Source organism: Symphalangus syndactylus, chromosome 6 (assembly GCF_028878055.3).
Source record: "Symphalangus syndactylus isolate Jambi chromosome 6, NHGRI_mSymSyn1-v2.1_pri, whole genome shotgun sequence".
Taxonomy (NCBI): domain Eukaryota; kingdom Metazoa; phylum Chordata; class Mammalia; order Primates; family Hylobatidae; genus Symphalangus; species Symphalangus syndactylus.
In genome coordinates, this window is record NC_072428.2 from 112,528,218 (window position 1) to 112,549,879 (window position 21,662).

Consider the following 21,662-nt stretch of genomic DNA (forward strand, 5'->3'; position numbering starts at 1 on the left):
TTAGTAGGTGTACAGTGGTATCTTACTGTGGTATAAACCTATTTTAAGTGCTCTGTTGTTCATTTTCAAATTTAAATGCTACCCAAATTTTTAATTAAAAAAACTTCATGTTAAAAACCAAGCTCCCCAGATATACTATTCATAAAACTTTATCTACAGATGTCAGATCATGTAAGGCTTTTTCTTTTAACTTAATAGAAGTTATTTGTTCTAATTAGAAAAGTATATATATATGTATATACATACTTTTGTATATACTTAATATGTGTATATATACACACATACATTATGTATACCAACAATATACATTATTGATAATGTGTGCACTATATATATACCCACACACACATATATAAAACCAGTAGCTCTACCATCCAGAGATGAACACCAATTTATTCCAATTGTGTGTGCGCACGTGTGTTCAGATTAAAACACATGTAAAGACCTAAAGTCTAAAGCAAGTATGAGTCTACAATGAGGAAAAGAAAGAAAGTATGGTGTAAGGAAAGAATGACAGTAGGCAAGGAGGTTAAAACACAAGATGAATTTAGAGACAGAAGTCAGTTCATGTAGATCAGGGATTCTCCAACTTTGGTGTGTCTGAAAATCTTTAGGAGGGCTTATTAAAACAGAGGGTAGCCCTGCACCCCTGGGGTTTCTGACTCAGTAGATCTAGAGTGGGGCCTGAGAATCTGCATATCTAATGTGCAGGGCCACACCTGAGAACACCTGCCGGGCCTGCTACACTATAATGAGGAGTCTGATTGTTATTCCAAATAAATTGGAAGACATTGGACTATTTTAAGGACAGAATGTTATGATTTATTTTGAATTTTAAATAGATCATAGTGACTGAGGTGTGAAGGTCAAATCAGAGAGAACAAGGTGGTAAATGGGAAAATAGTAAACAGACTCTTTATGTGAAATGATGGTGCTTTGAATTAGGGTAGTGGGGATATTAATACATGGATGGATTCAGAACAAATACAGAAAAAGCTCACAAAAGTTGCAAATGGATCTGGTGCTAGGGTGAGAAAAGGAGAAACAAGGGAGATGTCTAGGTCACAGGCTTATTTAATAATTGCCTCTATGGAAGGCTTTATGGGGATACAAGTCATAAGTTCTATTACAAAAATATGTGGTTTGAGATATCATTATACAATTGGAAATACTGAGTATGGAAGTTGGATACACAAATCTGAATCTACAAGAAAAATAGTAACAATTTCTAAGTCATTAGATACAAATGATATTTATAATCTTTGAACCTATTGAGGTCATTAGTATAGATTAATGGTTCTCAGGCAGGGTTGATTTTGCACTACCCTCCAGGAGACATTTAGCAATGTCTGGAGACATTTTTTATTTGACTAGAGGTTAGGGATGTTGTTAAATATCATAAAATATACAGAAAAGCACCTGACAACAAAGAATTACCCTGCTCAAAACATTAATAGTGCTCAGGTTGGGAAACCCTGTAATAGATAGAAAAGCTGTCTTTCTAGTATGAAGAGAGTAAGGGAGCATAAGCGGTTTCTCAGATATAAAATTGCATCGAATATATATATATATATATCTCACTTATGTATCCAATTTAGAAACTGCTTAACTATATTATTTGACCAGCTGATCAGTTAAAAATAGCTCAAGAATTACTTATAGCATTAGACTTAAAATGGCTGCTGTTAAACAGTGAGAGATAGTTACAATAGTTACAATAAGAAAAGTAACATTATTTTTACCTTTAAAATTAATATAATAATAGTTTAAATGAAAAACCCTGATTAATAAAAAGACCATATGTTGTCTCCAAAGCTCTTGTATTAGATTATGCTACCTGTACACCTTTGTTCAATTAAAACAAATGCACAAATACATAAGCACATGACTAAAAAAGCAGTAACATAACTCTCTTAGGTACTAACAAATACACATATCAAGAAAACGGAAGAGGAAATCTAGATTATGAATGCAGACTCAAAATCTCTGGAGTGTAGATACAGACTTACAAATCCCTATAAATAGAAAAATTCCAAGAGTGTAAAGGAGGTAGAAGAAGAGGGTCTGAAACTAATAGAAATCCTGACTTCAGTTTTTTAAAAAATTTCTAGTATACAGAATGATCCTAGCATCTTTTTGCATCTAGCACTGTACAAGCAGTCCATTAATACCAGAAATTTTCAAGTAAGATTTCTGAAGGTTTTATTTTCTGGAAAATATCTCTGAATACAGTCTTCAGGTCTAGGTAAGATAGGTTCACATTACAGAGGGCGGGTGTGGTGGCTCATGCTTGTAATCCCAGCATTTTGGGAGGCCGAGGCAAGTGGATCATTTGAGGTCAGGAGTTCAAGACAAGCCTGGCCAAGATGGTGAAACCCCATCTCTACTAAAAATACAAAATTTAGCCAGGCAAGGCGGCATGTGCCTGTGGTCCCAGCTACTTGGGAGCCTGAGGCACAAGAATCGCTTGAATCTAGGAGGTGGGTTGCAATGAGGCGAGGTTGTGCCACTGCACTCCAGCCTGGGTGACAGAGCAAGATTCTGTCTCAAAAAAAAAAAAAAAAAAAAAAAAAAAAAAAAAAAAAAAAAAAAAAAAACCCAAAATAAAAACATTAAAAAATTCACGTTACAGAAGACATCTTCATATAGCCTACCCAATTAGAACACCTACTTCATTTATAAGTCTGAAGATGACCTTTCACACAGATTTACCTAATGTTAATGCTTTTACTGCCAGCACAAGCTGAGTATAGTAAGGGTATACTGGGATTAGAAGGTAAATATATATATATATATATATATTCTAGGTATGAAGAGGTGACTATAGGAAAAGAATAATTTAATGTTAAAAGGTGTGAGAAAAAGGCCTTTTCATGGGGAAAATGGAAAAGATAAAAGAAAGAGATGCACTTCGGAGATATTCTGTGATTAATCACAATGAACAGCAGATGATTTCAAATATAAAGATGATCCTTTGAACCCAGGAACAGAAATATGTTACATGAGAATTACCCTTCACCAAGAGGAAGTTGGCCAGCACCATTCACATTCAATGGCCAGTGGAGCACATGTGTGAGAATGACTGAGTTGGTGACAAGGAATTTGTATTTACCCCTTACACAACGAAATCCTATCACAATACTTTCTGTGTTATAGACAATTAGATTTAATAAATTAGAGGTGTATACTGGGCTTGTGGGAAGTAACAAATTATTTTATGTAATTTATGAACATAAAGTTCACATATGGCATACTGATCTACCTTAATCATGAATTCAAAGAAGTTAAAACTGTTCTACCCTGGACACACAGGCTGACCACAACTCACCCTTCCCAGTTCTTTATCTTCCAGGGCCAGAACTCCAGTGCTTTCTGTGAAGAGTTTCACTTTGACCACAGGCCGAGGATGGGTGGTAGTGAAATCTCCTTGAGTCCCCCATCTGTAATGAAGTAAAAAAATGTTTCTCAAAATGCAGTATTAATTTTTTTCCCCAAGGAGATGTGTCTCCATAGAAGGCAAATTAAACAATACCGAATCTTCTGTGCTCAATGAGCTTTTTATCTTTGCTTTTGTTTCTAGCAGATGGCACAATCAAGAAGGAAAAGAACAATAAGCTTTACAGCTTGTAATAGTTACTCAGCTGTTCAAAAAATTAGCATGTTGGACTACAAAAAATAGCATATTATGAGAATTTAGGTTAAGGTAAAGCAATATAGTTGTAGCTCTTGAAATCTATTACTTTATTAATTCAAATGCAAATTATAGCACCATTTTTACTGGCAGCTGGGAAAAGTGCTCAGGGTTTGTTTACATAAGAGATAGTTTCTCAGAAAATGATTTGTATATACTAAAGACTTTACCCCACCTCTTTTTGAGAGGTCTTTATTAAACATTATCTTTTTTTAAAGCAAGCATAATTACCTCAGATCTATTACTTTATATGACTTTTAAAGCGCCTCTCAAAAAGAAAGAAATATGCATCATAAGAATCTGAATGTTTTGTAGTTAATTTCCCACTACATTCTCTTAGGAAGGTAATAAGTCTGTCAACATCTGGCTTTTAAAATCATCACAACAAAATAACATGTTTTCTTGGCTTATCTTTTAATTAATAGCATCTTGTCTTTATTGCAGACCAGTTCATTCTAGCTGATTTACAAACTTAACTGGCACACACCTGATATTAAAAAATCTTTTCAATAGTTCTCACAACTCTGAGAGATCAGATGCAATGAGACTCAATGAAGAAGATGCCATTGAGCAAAATACCAAAGAGAAAAAAATGAGATTTAACGAAATACAGATTCATGTTAAAAATAAAACAACAAATAAATATCGATTTTCTTATGCTGTCTTGGAAAAACAAAACAATTCACCATTTTCATGGAGCTGTCTATATTTTATTTTATAAATCTCATTTGGAGAGCTTACAACATACAGAAAACTCAGTAAAGCAAGTATAATAAAAATTGAACAAATAATTGTGATTGCCTTCTCCTATCACAGCATTTATGATAAATGCGTACAGTAAAGCAGAGACCATTTCAATGACTGAAGAAACTAGCATCTGGATGCAGTCTGTTTTTTTGAAACATCATACGCCAGAGGGAAGAGAAGATTCAGTTAGGGAAGAAAAGCAGCTTAATTTCTATTTTAGACTTCCAGAATGGGGTTAGCAAAGAGTCTTTTTGCAATTTTATATAATTAAGATGGTTTACATAAAGCAATGGTAAAATAGGAATAAAAACAAAAATAGATTCAGAACCAAAATAAGGCATAAAGAAAAATTCTCAATTTAGTGTGTAGAATCTTAAGCCTTGAATATAGTCAGGCAATCTGGTTAACAGCCTGGGAGCTAATTCTCATGACGTACCCTTTTAAATTCAGTGTCACATGGTTAAATTTAGAAGACTAATAACCTTGGGAGACATTCTCTTATAACTGAAATAAAAGATTCTTGATAGTCTTATAGAAAGAATATAATAGTTTTCCACAGAATTTGCTTTTTAAAATCCTCCCCATAATGCTTCTATGTATTACATTGATTTTTTCCCTCTAATTTCAAAATCCTTTGAAAGTATTTATACTACATGTTCATTTGTAATTCCCAAACCTCCTGCAATACATGATTCTTCAAAGAGAAAAGTGAGCTTTGTCTTTTAACCTGGTCCTTCTGAAATGCATCCCAATTCCACTTTGCTGGATAGAATAAGACAAATAACAATGAATATGGAGGAAAAAAAAAAAAAAAAAAACTACTCACTCTTGGTTCCATGAACTTCCAGAAAACTACCTTTTACCTTTGATCCTTCACAGACAAGTATATTCAAAAACTATTCTACAATATTTATCACTATAGCACATTTCTCATTTATGCATTAAAATATTTTTATACAATGATATATTTTAAAAGGGTCCATAAAATGAGATTCAGTTAAAGAATAATGATAAAGTGAAAACCAACATTCCTGCCATTCGGGTTAAGATGAAGAATGTACTAGAACATTAGGAAAGCCCTTGTGTGCCCCTGGTCTCTTCTTCTTCTCCTCTCCACCCTCACTACTCTGAAGTAGCTAGCATCCTGAATTTTATATTTATCACTCCCTTGAATTTCTTCTGAAAAGGAGTATTTTCAGTATTTTACCTCTAAGTGTGATAATTGCTCTAGGTTTTTGGTAGATAGTCTTTTATAGGTAAAAGAAATTCCCATATTTATTAGACACACACATAAACATATCAGAAGATATGTGTGTATATACATGTAATATATGCATATGATATATACATAATATATAAAAATATATATCACAATTATATATGAAGGATATATTGTGTGTACATACATATATACATAATACCTCCTTCATATCATATACATCACAGTATCATATATAACATACATCCTAACACACATCATGTACATAACAATATCATATGCATAACATACATTCATATCACATACATCACAATATCATATACATATGTATATAACATATGTGTATATATACATATACTCACATACATATATAAAGATCCAGAAGTGAGTGCTCTAGTTTATCAAACATTTCCCTACATTTATTGAAATAATCTGTAATTATAGTAGATTACTCCATTGTCTTCCTTTCTTGAGATAAATGTAATTAAAAAAAAATACTAGAATGAGTAGGCTAATACTTTGTTTAGCCTTTTATATAATGTCCATTATTGAGACTAGCCTGTATATTTACTTTCTTGTATTCTCCATGTTTGGTTTTATTGAATAAGTTGAAAAGTGCTACATTTTTATTATCTGAAAGACTTTGTCAAAAAATGATCATTATCTGTTCCTATAACTCACCTATTAAGCTGTTCAAAACTGATATTTCTGTATGGGAAGATACTTGCTAATGAAGTGATTTCTTTATTGGTTGCAGCTATAGAACTACTCGGGTTTTCTCTTTCTCCTTGAGTGAATTTTGATAAGCACTAAGTTTTATGTTATTTATTTCATCTAAGTTTTTCAAAAGTGCTTATACAAAGTTGTAAATTTTTTTATCTTTGAATCCTTATAGCATCTGTTATGTCTTTCTTCATTCTTAATGTTTTCTTTTTTTCCATTTTTAAACTTGACAGAGGTTCATCACTTTTATCGTTCTTTTCAAACTCCTGTCATTTGACTTTGACGATCCTCTCTACTTCATGTTTGTTTTTTATTTTATTACATTCTGCTCCTTGATACATTATTCTAATTTATCTATTTAACCCTGCTGTTTAAAATTTTAAGTTGAATGCATGGTCATTAATTTTAAGCCTTTCTTCCATTCTGGGCAAGCATTTGTGACTATAAATTTGCTTTAAACACTTTAACTACAGCATCCCATAAATTTACAAAGTGCTATTTTTACTATCATTCAGCTGTTTACAGGTGTGATTTAGAATTTCTCTCTACATATATCTTTTCCTTTTTCTTATTAAGTTCTATTTTTATTATATCAGATTAGACAGCATAGCCAGCATAATACTGATCATGTAAAATAATTGAAATGGGCTTTAATTTCCAGATTTTGTGTGTGTCTAAGTTTTCCATGAGTGCTCACAAAGAAAAAAATTTCTGCATGATGGGTACATTATTGTATTTATGGCCAGAAGTTCTACTTACAAGGTTTAGGACTTCTGAGTCAAGGGGAGGAAATGCTAATGAACAACTCCTGTGAAATGAAGAAGGCTTAAATAATGTGTTCTCAGGCAAAGGAGAAGCTGAGGCACAAAAATACCAGCAGATCCTGACTGTAGCAGGCCAGAAGACAAAGCTTTTACTGACATTCAACAAAAATGTACAATTTTAAGGGGGTGCATAGTTACTTATAAATATTTATCCTTGTATCCTGGAATGTTGGGATTTATCGTTTCTTTACAAGAAATGATAAATAAGAAACTTTCTTATAAAGAAAATATAAATCCCAACATTCCAGGATACAGGCATAAATTGGCACCAATTTGATAACTTCTTCTTTGGGAAATAAAAGTTGAAAAGACACAGTTAGAAAAATCATAAATTCTAGAATGAATAAATTAAAAACACAAGACTCCCCGATCCCCACTAAGCAAAAAAAAAAAAAAAAGGCAGGGAAAGAGGAAAGAAGACAATAGGCCTATCTTCAATATTCACCAAGACATCTCCTTATTTCCTACTTAGTTGGCATATTTAAATGCTGTCAGTAATTAATACCAGTTATTGTCTTCCCATTTTCTCAATATTTTATGATGAAAGAATACATTATCTTGCTGTCAGTTTGTGTTGACTCAAAATGCATTGCCTTTCTCCACTTCTCTGAATGTATTATTTATGAGGATTCAAAATTCCAAGGTAAATGTTCGAATGAATAAAAATCTACAAAGCACCTTTACAAGAACAGCAGGACTTCCTGGTTCTGAAAACACAGGGTAATTCATATACCAACTGAAATAACTGACATTAATTATGTGTTTGCTATTAAATAAAGGGTACTGGAAATTTGTATCAGGAGCCAAAATACATGTTCATATCTTTTAACCTAGTAAGGTTATTTCTAAGAACTTATCCTATCAAAATAATTGTAAGTATTAAAAAGAGCATAAGCAGAAACATATTCATGACAGCATTATGTGTAACAGTAAACACTTAAGCAAGACAAATATAAAATATTAGGGGAATGACTATGTAAATTATGGGGCATGTGATGAAATATTTTGCTGCTATTTTATAACGATGGCTATAATGGCAACATAAAACCATGCATGATATAAAGTGAAAAAGAGGGAGGATACAAAACTGAATGTGTACATTTTATTCATTTAAAAAAATGGAGCACCTTTTATGTGGCAGATGACATTCTAGTGTGAGCAACCAAAGTCCCTATTCCCTTGGGATTTCTATTCTAACAGGAGATTTTAGATAATAAATAATTATACTGTAAAATATATTCCTTCTCACCCCTGCCCTGCCTTCTCAACAGGTTGGATAGTTCCATGGTCTCTTACAGTAGCTAGAGCACTAGATATAACTTGTGCCCACTTTCGACCTGTCTGAAAGTTGATAGTGATATGAAATGACAGTTTTAAATTTTCACATGTCCTAAACTCATTTGGGTAAGAAATCAAATATATTTATAAAATTATATAAACTTGGGTTTGGTTTTGAGCTTTACGTTCTGCAGATCTCTCCTGAGCTGTGTTACCTATTTTAATTATTGCAACTTTGCAAGATGTTATGATATCTCTTAGAACACAAAGAAAACAGACATTTTCATCTTATTTCTATTCAACAAAAAGGGAAGGGAAGTGGTGTCTCTGTTAAACTCTGTTCTAACATTTATTACTGGAATCTTAACCTTTTTGTTCTTTATGTAGAAAAAAACACACATCCCTTAATTTATTTCACAATATTTAATATATTGGGATCCTAAATAATCTATTTCCTTTATATTTTCTGACTGTTGCACATATGTAAAAAAGTTATGGTTAAACTCTATCCATTTTTCAAATAATTTCATTTCCAGTACAGTGAGTGCTTTTAAAAATTATTTGTCACCAAATAACCAATTAAGTCTATTAAAATTATTAAAATTATCAAATAAAAATGACATATAATTCCAAATGCATCACTAATTTTATAACAGAAAACATTAAATAAGGATCCAGCAACAGGGATATAAATGAAAGCCTATAAAGAATTACAAATAATTCTTATGATTTTTCATGTTGAATTTTTTTTTTTTTTACTTATTTTTAGTTCTGGGGTACACGTGCAGGTTGTGCAGATTTATTACATAGGTAATGTATGCCACAGTGGTTTGCTGCACCTATCAACACATCACCTAGGTATTAAGCCCAGCATGCATTAGCTATTTTTCCTAATACTCTTCCTCCTCCCATCCCACCCCCGACAGGCCCCAGTGTGTGTTGTTCCCCTCCCTAAGTCCATGTGATCTCACTGCTCAGCTCCCACTTATAAGTGAGAACATGTGATGTTTGGTTTTCTGTTCTTGCATTAGTTTGCTGAGGATAATGGCTTCCAGCTTCATCCATGTCCCTGCAAAGGATGTGATCTCATTCCTTTTTATGGCTGTATGGTATTCCATGGTGTATATATACCACATTTTCTTTATCCAGTCTATCATTGATGAGCATTTGGGTTGATTCCGTATCTTTGCTATTGTGAACAGTGCTGCAATGAACATAGGCTTGCATGTATGTTTGCAATAGAATGATTTATATTCCTTTGGTATATACCCAGTAATGGGACTGCTATGTCAATTCCATGTCTTTGCTATTGTGAATAGTGCTACAATGAATATACGTGTGCGTGTATCTTTGTAATAAAATAATTTATATTCCTTTGGGTATATACCCAGTAATGGGATTTCTGGTTCCAGGTCTTTGAGGAATCGCCACACCATCTTCCACAATGGTTGAACTAATTTACATTCCCACCAACAGTGTAAAAGTGTTCCTATTTCTCTGCAACCTTGCTAGCATCTGTTGTTTCTTGACTTTTTAATAATCACCATTCTGACTGGCATGAGATGGTATCTCACTGTGGTTTTGACTTGCATTTCTCTAATGATCAGTAATGTTGAGCTTTTCTCATGTTTGCTGGCTGCATGAATGTCTTCTTTTGAACAGTATCTGTTTATGTCCTTTGCCCACTTTTTAAATTTTTTTCTTGTAATTTTTTTTCTTGTAAATTTGAGTTCCTTGTAGATTCTGGATATGAGACCTTTCTCGAATGGACAGTTTGCAAAGATTTTCTCCCACTCTGTAGGCTGCCTGTTCACTCTGATGATAGTTTCTTTTGCTGTGCAGAAGCTCTTTAGTTTAATTAGATGACATTTGTCAATTTTTGCTTCTGTTGCAATAGCTTTTGGGAATTTTATCATGAAATCTTTGCCTAAATGGTATTGCCTACCTTTTCTTCTAGGGTTTATACAGTTTTGAGTTTTACATTTAAATCTTTAATCCATCTTGAGTTAATTGTTAATAAGGTGTGAAGAAGGGGTCCAGTTTCAATTTTCTGCATATGGCTAACCAGTTTCCCCAGTATCATTTATTGAATAGGTAATCCTTTCCCCACTGCTTGTTGTCAGGTTTGTCATCATGAAATTTTTAAAACAATCTAACTATAATTAAATTATCATTCTCAAAATTTAGCTATTTTAAGATTAAAATGATATAACAGATTCTTCTAAGAATAGAATAAAAGTTTTGGTTCAAAACTCAAACATCCAGTGTTTATTTGGTAGCATTGATTCTGATATTCTCTTGGGAAGTAGAAGATCTTTCCAAAAGTTTCCTGCACTGGACTTTAACTAGGTCTAAGGTCTTTCTGCTGTCCTATGGAAGATTTGCTGAAGAAACTGACTTTGGATTCACTCAATTCATGAAAATGAGTAAGGACTGTGTTATTTTCATTGACTCATATTTGATGAGAAGCTAGATGGGCACCTCCCGCAAACTCATTATGATGAATCAAGAGGAAATAAAGATTCTTGAAAATAGGATAGTGAGTTGATCAGAAAGGCCTGATGGTATTCTCAAGGGTGTCAAGCAATATCATTTTTAACCGCATGCCTTCTTGAGAACTGGGAGCCAGGAAACTTGCCTGACTGAAAGCATACAACTGTGTCTCTGCTCTTGCAGCTATGTTTATGCCAATGAGCTGTAGTATCCTTTAGTTTCATTAAAGAAATCTGTATGTGTTGGTGTCTTTCTATTAGTCATTGTCCTGCACATAATGGCCACATATACTCCAAAGCCATGCTGAAGTCACTGGGAAAATATGTATGTTTAATAGATATGTAAAATGTACCAAGTAGACACAATATCCCACCTTTACTAGTAAATAGTATTATCTCCTTTGAATTGAATAATGTAATAACCTCTGAAAATTGGGAATTAAGTTTAACAAGAGAAAATACTAAAAGCCTGATTATTAATTACATAAATGGAAATTAAATAATAAAACACTAAAAGACTTATAAAACAATGTTAAGCACTGTACAAATGTTTTTAAAAATAGCTTTCTTGATTAATATAAGCAATTAAGACAGTCTTGTGGAAAACTCTAAGCAGAAGACAATACTTACAGAAGAGGAGCTTTAATATTTTAAAAGTTCAACACAGGGCCCAAGTATATAAAAGGCTTATATAACACTAATGTACTTCAGCCAAAGACTCAGGGAAAAATGATGAAGATAACTAAGTTTTCATGGGAACATGGGTGGCTGGTGACATGTCGTTTACCGTGATCCAAACTATACGAGATAAAGAAACTTATCTTGGGAAATTCAAGTGCTTGATTCCAACAGGCTGTTGCAAATCCAGATACAGATTTGGGAGTGATTAACACAGAAACTGTTGTATAAACTATGAAAATGAACCAGCTTATGAAGGGTGCCCACTAATAATGATAGTAGGGACTTCTACCTTACAAGTGTGGGCTTATACATGTATCTCTATGCTTATGTGTATACTTAAACACATATATATTTCAAAGGTTTGCAATCATTTATTGAGGTATAGTTTACATGCAGTAAAATGTAATCATCTCAAGTACAGAGCACTATGAATTTTGAAAAATGCATGCAATCATGTATACAGAACTTTTCCATCACCAAAACGTTTCCTTATTTAAGATGTTTGCACTATGCAAAATGACCAATGGTTCAACGTGAATTCCATCAAAATCCTAACATTTGCAGAAATATGAAAATCTACCCTAAAATTCATAAGGAATCTCTAGGGACTCAAAGTAGCCAAAACAATCTTTAAGAAAAACAAACAAACAAAAAAACAAAGTGGAACGCATCACACATCCCGATTTCAAAACCTACTAAAAAATAATGGCAATCAAAATAGTGTGGTCCTGGCAAAAAGACGGATATACAAACCAATGGACTGGAACAGAGAGCCCAGAAACCAACTCTCACACATACGGTCAAATGTAATGCAAATTTATTATTCTTTTAAAAATTAATGGGATATCCAAATTGTTCTATAACATGTTCTTTTATGTAACACTATATCTTGAACTTCTTCATGTGTCAGAACATGGATTTATGTAATTCTTTTCAAGATGTAAGACATTCCCCTTGTATGGCTGTGCTATAATTTAGTCAATCACTCTTCCAATGTTGGACTTTAAGGTAGTTTCCAGTCTTAACCATTACAGGCATTGCTGCAACAGACATCTTCATATATATTCACATATAAATGATGAAAAGAATAAAACATCAGGGACAGATTTCTAAGGCAGCCCAATACTTTAAACTTCTCTTAAACATAAAAAAGTTATCCTAACAGATTGATTCATAAAAAAATTTACCTATCTAGTAAATAAAATTTACAACAAATAGCTCCAATATAATCCTAAGTCAAAAATTTTAAATAATTCACTGCAATACAAAATTCAAATTTACTAGCTAGAATTTCAAAATTTTATTATAAACAAATATTATTTCCCTTAATTTTAATAGCTAATTTGTACAGCAGGTTTTAAACTCCTTTTATTTACTGAATGTATTTTAAAACAAATTTTCTATACATCTAATGAAATTAGTTTAAATTGGGTGATCAATAATGTTTATAGAAACCGCCTAACTTATCACCATCATTGTTGTTGACATACTATAAAAGTATTTGAAATTCCAAATTGTCCCTGTTTGCATATGACATGATTGTATATTTAGAAAACCCCATCGTCTCAGCCCAAAATCTCTTTAAGCTGATACACAACTTAAGCAAAGTCTCAGGATACAAAATCAATGTGCCCAAATCGCAAGCATTCCTATACACCAATAACGGACAGAGAGCCAAATCATCAGTTAACTCCCATTCACAATTGCTTCAAAGAGAATAAAATACCTAGGAATCCAACTTATAAGGAATGTGAAGGAACTCTTCAAGGAGAACTACAAACCACTGCTCAACGAAATAAAAGAGGACACAAACAAATGGAAGAACATTCCATGCTCATGGGTAGGAAGATTCAATATCATGAAAATGGCCATACTGCCCAAGGTAATTTATAGATTCAATGCCATCCCCATCAAGCTACCAATGACTTTCTTCACAGAATTGGAAAACACTACTTTAAAGTTCATATGGAACCAAAAAAGAGCCTGCATTGCCAAGACAATCCTAAGCCAAAAGAACAAAGCTGGAGGCATCACGCTACCTGACTTCAAACTATACTACAACGCTACAGTAACCAAAACAGCATGGTACTGGTACCAAAACAGAGATATAGACCAATGGAACAAAATAGAGCCTTCAGAAATAATACCACACATCTATAACCATCTGATCTTTGACAAACCTGACAAAAACAAGAAATGGGGAAAGGATTCCCTATTTAATAAATGGTGCTGGGAAAACTGGCTAGCCATATGGAGAAAGCTGAAACTGGATTGCTTCCTTACACCCTATACAAAAATTAATTCAAGATAGATTAAAGGCTTAAATGTTAGACCTAAAACCATAAAAACCCTAGAAGAACACCTAGGCAATACCATTCAGGACATAGGCATGGACAAGGACTTCATGTCTAAAACACCAAAAACAATGGCAACAAAAGCCAAAATTGACAAATGGGATCTCATTAAACTAAAGAGCTTCTGCACAGCAAAAGAAACTACCATCAGAGTGAACAGGCGACCTACAGAATGAGAGAACATTTTTACAATCTACCCATCTGACAAAGGGCTAATATCCAGAATCTACAAAGAACTTAAACAAATTTACAAGAAAAAAATCAAAAAAACCCATCAAAAAGTGGGCGATGGATATGAACAGACACTTCTCAAAAGAAGACATTTATGCAGCCAAAAGACACATGAAAAAATGCTCATCATCACTGGCCATCAGAGAACTGCGAATCAAAACTACAATGAGATACCATCTCACACCAGTTAGAATGGTGATCATTAAAAAGACAGGAGACAACAGGTGCTGGAGAGGATGTGGAGAAATAGGAACGCTTTTACACTGTTGGTGGGACCATAAACTAGTTCAACCATTGTGGAAGACAGTGTGGCAATTCCTCAAGGATCTAGAACTAGAAGTACCATTTGACCCAGCCATCCCATTACTGGGTATATACCCAAAGGATTATAAATAATGCTGCTATAAAGACACATGCACATGTATGTTTATTGTTGTACTATTCACAATAGCAAAGACTTGGAACCAACCCAAATGTCCATCAATGATAGACTGGATTAAGAAAATGTGGCAATATACATCATGGAATACTATGCAGCCATAAAAAAGGATGAGTTCATGTCCTTTATAGGGACATGGATGAAGCTGGAAACCATCATTCCAAGCAAATTATTACAAGGACAGAAAACCAAACACCGCGTGTTCTCACTCATAGATGGGAATTGAACAATAAGAACACATGGACATTGGGTGGGGAACATCACACACTGGGGCCTCCCAGGGGGATGGGGGGAGGAGGGAGGAATAGCATTAGGAGATATACCTAACGTAAATGTAAATGATGAGTTAATGGGTGCAGCACAACAACATGGCACATGTATACATATGTAACAAACCTGCATGTTGTGCACATGTACCCTAGAACTTAAAGTAAAATAAATAAATAAAAGTATTGGAAATTCCAACTTGAGATATCGAAATTGAATTACACAGAGTTTAATAATATACTGTATGCAATACAGTGAGGACAATGAATAGAATGGCTTTCTAGGCCATGAGGATAACATTCATCCCACAAATCACACTGTCATTTAAGACATCAAACTATACTACTCTATATTTTCAACAACAACAAAAAAATTCTGCATAGCAATATATAAAAGATAACAATCTAAGTGAAATTAGTGATACAAGTATTACAACATTATTCTACATAGTTTCACATAAACATGTGGAAAAAAGACTGATTAAATAACAAAAGGAAATAAAAAAGAGCCAGTACCTGAGCCCTCGCCCACAGCTGAGCACAACGGTACAGAAATAGGGCAAGTACAGACCCAAGAGACAGATTCTGGGCTTGGAAACCACCAGTAAGTGAAAAGACCCGGGGTGAGCAACTTTACCACAACCTAATAATACGTTCCTCATAATACATTGGAGGCATCAATGAAAATGATTCATGTTAATAACCATAAGAGCACAGCACATGTCTCATAGAAAGTGCACAGAGAATGTTCATTATTCTTACTAGCATCCATATTAGTACTGCTTTAGCTTTACTAAATAACATCTACCTGAAAAAATTGACAGTTTTGAATATTAAAGTTTTCGTCTGTTTCATAAAATGGTGACATTAAAATCCAGACAATATGAAAAAAAAGAGAGAGAACAATAGAGACATCAACTAACAGCAAAACATGGCAAAGGAGAAAAAGAGGGAGGAAGAAAAAGAAGCCATGTGAGAATTTGAGGAGAGGAAGAGAAAGGGAGAGAAGAGAGAGAAGGGGGAGAAGAAATGAGATGATTTAATGAAAGGTCAACTTACCATAGGCAAAGTGTTACAAACTGAGATTTACTTTTAATCTTAATGTATTTTTGTATATCATCTTTTAACCTTCCTTTAAAACATAATTTACAGTTTATAATACTGAAATGACACAAATTTTAATAGAAGAACTAGAAAATACCTTTTAAAGTAAGTAAGTTTTATCATTCTAGGCTTTTGGGAGGATCTTTCAAAAACACTGAATAAAATTTTTTATTATGATGGAAAGATAACACAAAGTTATTTGTTTCTTCAAACATGACAAGAACTGGGTGTAGCAGCACACATCTGTAATCCCAGCTATTCAGGAGGCTGAGATAGGAGGATTGCTTGAGGTCAGATGTTCAAGACCAGCTTGGGCAACACAGTGAGACCCAATCTCAAAAAGGGTAAAAAAAATTACAAGAAGAGACAAAATCCTGAGATGACATCTTGCACTTTAAGGCAGAAAAATATTGGGGAATGGGTCGGGGTGGGTAATGACTTTCATAATAAGAAAAATCCTATAAGCTTTATCTCCCTTCTCTTCCTTATTGTCTCATAGAAGTTTCCCTTTCCCTTCAAAGAGCTAGTGCTCATTTGGTTGCTCTAAGGATTACAAAGGCCTCAGGAATAATAGGATAAAATTGTCCTTTAAAGTCTGTATTTCTTTTGTGAAATATTCATGCCATTAAACCTCCACATCCAGAGTATAAAAATCATATTACACTTGTACCATTTTCTTCCGGAAAAGTCTAGCAAGCCTGTTAGCACAAAATCAGGTTTCAGAAATAACAGAAGAGATAATCTCTCATAAGCATTTTCCTTTCTCTCCCTCATAGCAGCACAGTTCAAAGACATTAGCTTGAAGCATCTAATTTTAAAGAGAACAAATTTGTCACATCTCACATTACAATTTTATTTGACCAAGTAAAATTGTAATGCGAGATGTGACAAATAATGTACAAAAAAGTACAGTGCTTTATAAGATGAAAATCAAGATTTAAAAAAAAATTACATATAGGAAAAAATAAGTAATTGATGAATAAGTTAATTTAACTTTAAAGCATAAAACATGCACAAATCCCCCAGATGTCTAAATAATAAAATGCAATGGTGTGGAAATGAGCACAACTATACTGTATACACCAATAATCAGTCATCTACAGAAATTTACCAATATGTTATGTTCATATTGTTCCCATACCCTCAACTTTGATGCTTATGTGAGAATCTCAGCCTACTTGCTCCCATTTTATGGGATAAAGAGTTAGATGTGTTATATGAACTGAAGAAAAATCCTTTCAAATGTAACATAATTAATATATTACCTTTTAAAGATAAAAAGTCAAGAGAAATGTAAAATATAGGTTGCAAACTATGAGGTTATAATTATCACTAGGTAATCAGTTCAGCATATTAAAAGTAAGAGTGTCCATCAATAACGAGCACTTTCTTTACAAGATATCTTCCACTAATTGAAGTCTAATTTGACAGAAGTTTAAGTGGGGGTTAATGTTCTTTGGGGCTAGTCATTTGGGGGTATAAATATGTTTTGCTTTACATTTTCTTAATTTGAAGATCTTGGAATTGCAAAGTACTATAATGTCAGTACATACAATTCTTAATTGCTTACATTTAAAAGCAAATATTCCTCAGCTGTTTCCAGCTACTCCAAAGGTAAGAGAGTCTTAATTCTGTATCAGAGCAGTAACGTGGAGGGCTTTACAGGGGGAATGCCAGGATGGACCATCTATATGGGTTTATTGCATTTCCCCTGGGAATGCTCCTTTTGGGCTCCCCCGGCAGATAAAACAACTTTTTTTCTTTCCTAAATGACAGTTTCTTTAGTTGAAATAAAGAGAATTTCCAACTACACAGAAGTAGAAAGGAAGTAACAGGAAAAGTCCCTGCATTACACAAACATCCCAGATGCCAGACAGGGTAGGATCACCTGAGACTATTTCTGAGAGTTGAAAAGAGCCAAAAACACCAGGCATTCAACAAAAGCATGATGCATAGAGCAGAGGCAAGTGGATATTCAAGTGCATGGTGAGGGCTCAAAACCAGCCCCAGGAATATCCAGAGGAATACTAGCACTGCAGTCCACTGTACAGAAGTGACATGTCACAAGCAGCCTTAGGAGTCTGGTCAAGCAGTGAAACCTGGTAATCTTCACAGGCCAGACAGTCACTGCCAGTTATCCTGCTGCTGCTGGTTCCTGTGAGGTCTACCCACATGTTACTCAGGGAAGGGAGCCCCACCTGCTGTGGATTTCCCATGGCCACAGTAACAACTAAATGTTGAGATATCTTGGAACAAAAATGCTATACACACAGGCTTTTAAAGCTCAAGAACATTTAAGCTCATTTTGTTAGAAAACATTTGATCCTCATAACAGGAGCTCCATCAAGAATTTAAAGGGGTGGAAATCACTGCTATGATCTATGTTTCCCCAACATTTACCTACCTGGCACTTAATGGAACATTCAAATAATGACACTTTGTGTTAATTCTTGTTCTCATTTGTCCAGAATCTGAAAGGATATTTAATAAGCACCTATTATGTGCCATTTATGGGAATGAATGATGAAAACACAAAGATGAAGGCAGACTCTGGCCTTCGTGACTCGGGCTCGTGTTACAAGGAAAAGTGTGAAATGTAAACAAATACCGTAGCAGTGAGAAGAGCTTCACGATGACCTTCATTTTAAGACAGAAGTCATTACCTATGTATGTTTATGATTTCCCTCAGCAATCATAGCTACATCCCCACTGTAAACAACATTGTGCTCTGGACATAAAAGGCACACATTACATATTCAAGACAGAAGATAACGATGTGCAGAAATAACACAGACTTTGGAATCTAAGAGGACTGGGTTTGAATCCTGATTTCCCTACTGAAGAGCTGGGTTAATTTAGGTTCCTTATAGCAACACAAAACCCACTTTGTGTTGCTATCAAGAAATACCAGAGACTGTGTAATTTATAGAGAAAAAATTTATTTGGGTCATGATTCAGCTGGCTGGATGACTGGGTGTCCAGTGAGGGCCTCAGGCTGCTTCCACACCTGGTGGAAGGCAAAGGAGAGCTGGCATATGCAGAGACTACCTGGGGAGAGAGGACACAAGAGGGTTGGAGAGTGATGCCAGGCTCATTTTAACAACCAGCTCTTGCAGGAAATAAAAGAGCAAGAACTCAACTCAAGCCATTCATGAGGGATCTGCCACTATGAGCAAACACCTCTCATTTGGCCCCACCTCCAACACTGGAGATTACATTTCTACATGAGGCTTGGGGGGTCAAATATCCAAACTATTATCATACGTCGGCTAAACTTTTTGAGTATCTGTTTTCTTTTCTAAAAATAGAAACACTAATAAGTCCTGCCTCACATAATTACTCGGAAAAAGAAATCAGTAAGTAAAATAACTATCATTATATCTGGCAAATTAGAAGGCTTAGTAAATAAATGCTTGTTTTTAATTTACCTGAGCACTGCCGCTATGGTCTGAATGTATGTGCCCCCCTACAGTGTACATGTTGAAATCCCAACTCCCCAAGGATGGTGGTATTAGCAGGTGGGACCTCTGCAAGATGATTAGGTCATCATTGTGTCTATGCCCTGTGTCAGTAGAGAATAATTACAGAATACTCCACAAGAATAAAATACCACATGACTGCTTAAGTAGAAACCATAGTTTTGTTTCTGAAATGAATCTCTTATCATTTTTTTATTCTCTAAAAATTCTTCCCTGAAATAAAAAATAAAATACAAAGTCCATTTGTACGTATTTTAAAATCAAATGCTACTTGGAGGTTAGAAAAGAGTTTACCTCCAATTTCCCCTGTAATAACTCACAAACATTAAGCTAACCAATCAAGTAACATTTCCGATATGCTTTGGGAGAACAAAAAATGTAACTGTGGATTTTTGTTCCAATTTACTCAGGTATAAATCTATTCAGCATATCTTTCAATGAAAGCATACAGAACTTTTGGCAAAGGCAGACTTGGCATCTTTTTAACATTTTTTTTTGAAACAAGAATAACACAAACATGAGACATTATTCTAATAAAATATTATCTAGGTCCTTCGACCACAAAAATCATATGTGTTTACAAAACAGATGACATTTTGTTGCCTAGTTAGGTATTTAGTTATTTTACAACTACCATTTCTTTTTTCTTAGATTCCCTACATAAATATATTTTCTAGCAATTGTTTTGTGAGTCCTTATTTCCATAGGCAAAAGTCAGAAGTAAGCAATGTGGGTGGAAAATTTTTAATTGAAAACAAGCACAGTTGTGTATTTGGTTAAATAGAAATATTCTACCTTTGCTACAAAGATGTCTTTTTTGAAAAATACCCTGGGTATTCACATAAGAGTTGGGAAAAAAGGAAAATACCCCCTATGTTTTTTAAATGAGAATATTATAATAGCTTTAGAAACATTCAAATTCTAGCTTACATTTAAAAACTAGTTTCTCCAAGAAACCTCAAGTGACATATAAAGGAAATTTAAATAATACATACCATTTTTGTTGATGCAAAAATATTCTGGATATGTAAGATGGAATATTAATGTTGCAATTTGTGACGGGAGATTTGGGCCACAGAAAGTGATTTGTACAATGTCACTTAGCAGATTGTATTTAATTATGTAGTGGGTGGAAATTAGGGTGACAACTGGCTCCCAGTTGCTATTAAGTCCATTCAGACTCATTTAACTTTCTCATGTATTAATACTAGCAGGCCAGTCAGTGAATATCTATAGTTTCATAGGCATAACTAATTTTGGTAAAACAGTGTCCTCCCTATAGAAGAAGTACTCTTACTGATACTTCATTAATAGGTTCAAGATAATACTGTTGTCAGTTATTGGAAGTTAAATGCTTCATCAAATAAACGTTAGTTACCGAACCAGATACTGAGGATACGATGTTGAATAAGACCTGCCTTCTGTCTTCAGTGAGCTCATCGTTTTTGAGGGGGAGCAGACAAAAAGAGAGACAACTAGAGCAAACAGTGAGAGTTCTGGGGACTGGGAACATATAGGGTATTACTGAAGCCCTCTGGGGAAGGAGGGAAGCAAGGGCTCAGGGAAGCCCTCACAGAGAAAAGCATCCTAAACTGGAGTCTTCAAGGAAAAGTAAAGGGAAAGTAGTTAGGTGCAGAATGAAAGGAAGGCAGGCCGTGTGCAAGGATAGTGTTCTTCCCAGGAATGGGACCTGCTCCTGGTAGGGACAACATTAAAAAATGTGTGGACACAGGCCATGGAAGTTCAATAACTCCAGATGCAGGGGATAGCTCAACTGATAAAAACAGCTCCCTCCAAAATGCAACAGAATTCCTGCTTGAAAATACTACAGAGCATAGAATCTAAGCCAGAGATGCAAGAGGTGCAGAGGTAAGTGGAAGTCAAACTAGACAGAGGCTCCTGAAATAAACATAGCCAAGGGCCCAAACCAAGGGGCAAGCAAGGATGATGTGGTAAGAAAGATTTGCTGGATATTAAGAAGGCAGAATCAACAGAATTTACATATAGAAATCAAAAAAGAGGAAGAAATAATAAATGCCCAAGTCTCTGGCTAAGGAATCCCTACAGCTAGAAATACCACATACTGAGTTGATAAACAGAAAAGGAGGAGAGTGTTTAAAGGTGAAATATAAAT

The 21,662-nt window shown here is 34.3% G+C and overlaps 1 protein-coding gene across 20 annotated transcripts in view; it reads right to left on the reverse strand.

The window, feature by feature from the left end:
* CADPS2 (calcium dependent secretion activator 2) overlaps positions 1-21,662 on the reverse strand; it is a 565,017-nt gene that overhangs the window by 266,019 nt on the left and 277,336 nt on the right. For all 20 annotated transcript variants that reach the window (XM_055283833.2, XM_055283832.2, XM_055283827.2 and 17 more), the window contains exon 7: positions 3,329-3,440. In XM_055283833.2, coding sequence (XP_055139808.1) covers positions 3,329-3,440 — 112 coding nt within the window. The remainder of the gene's footprint in view (positions 1-3,328; positions 3,441-21,662) is intronic.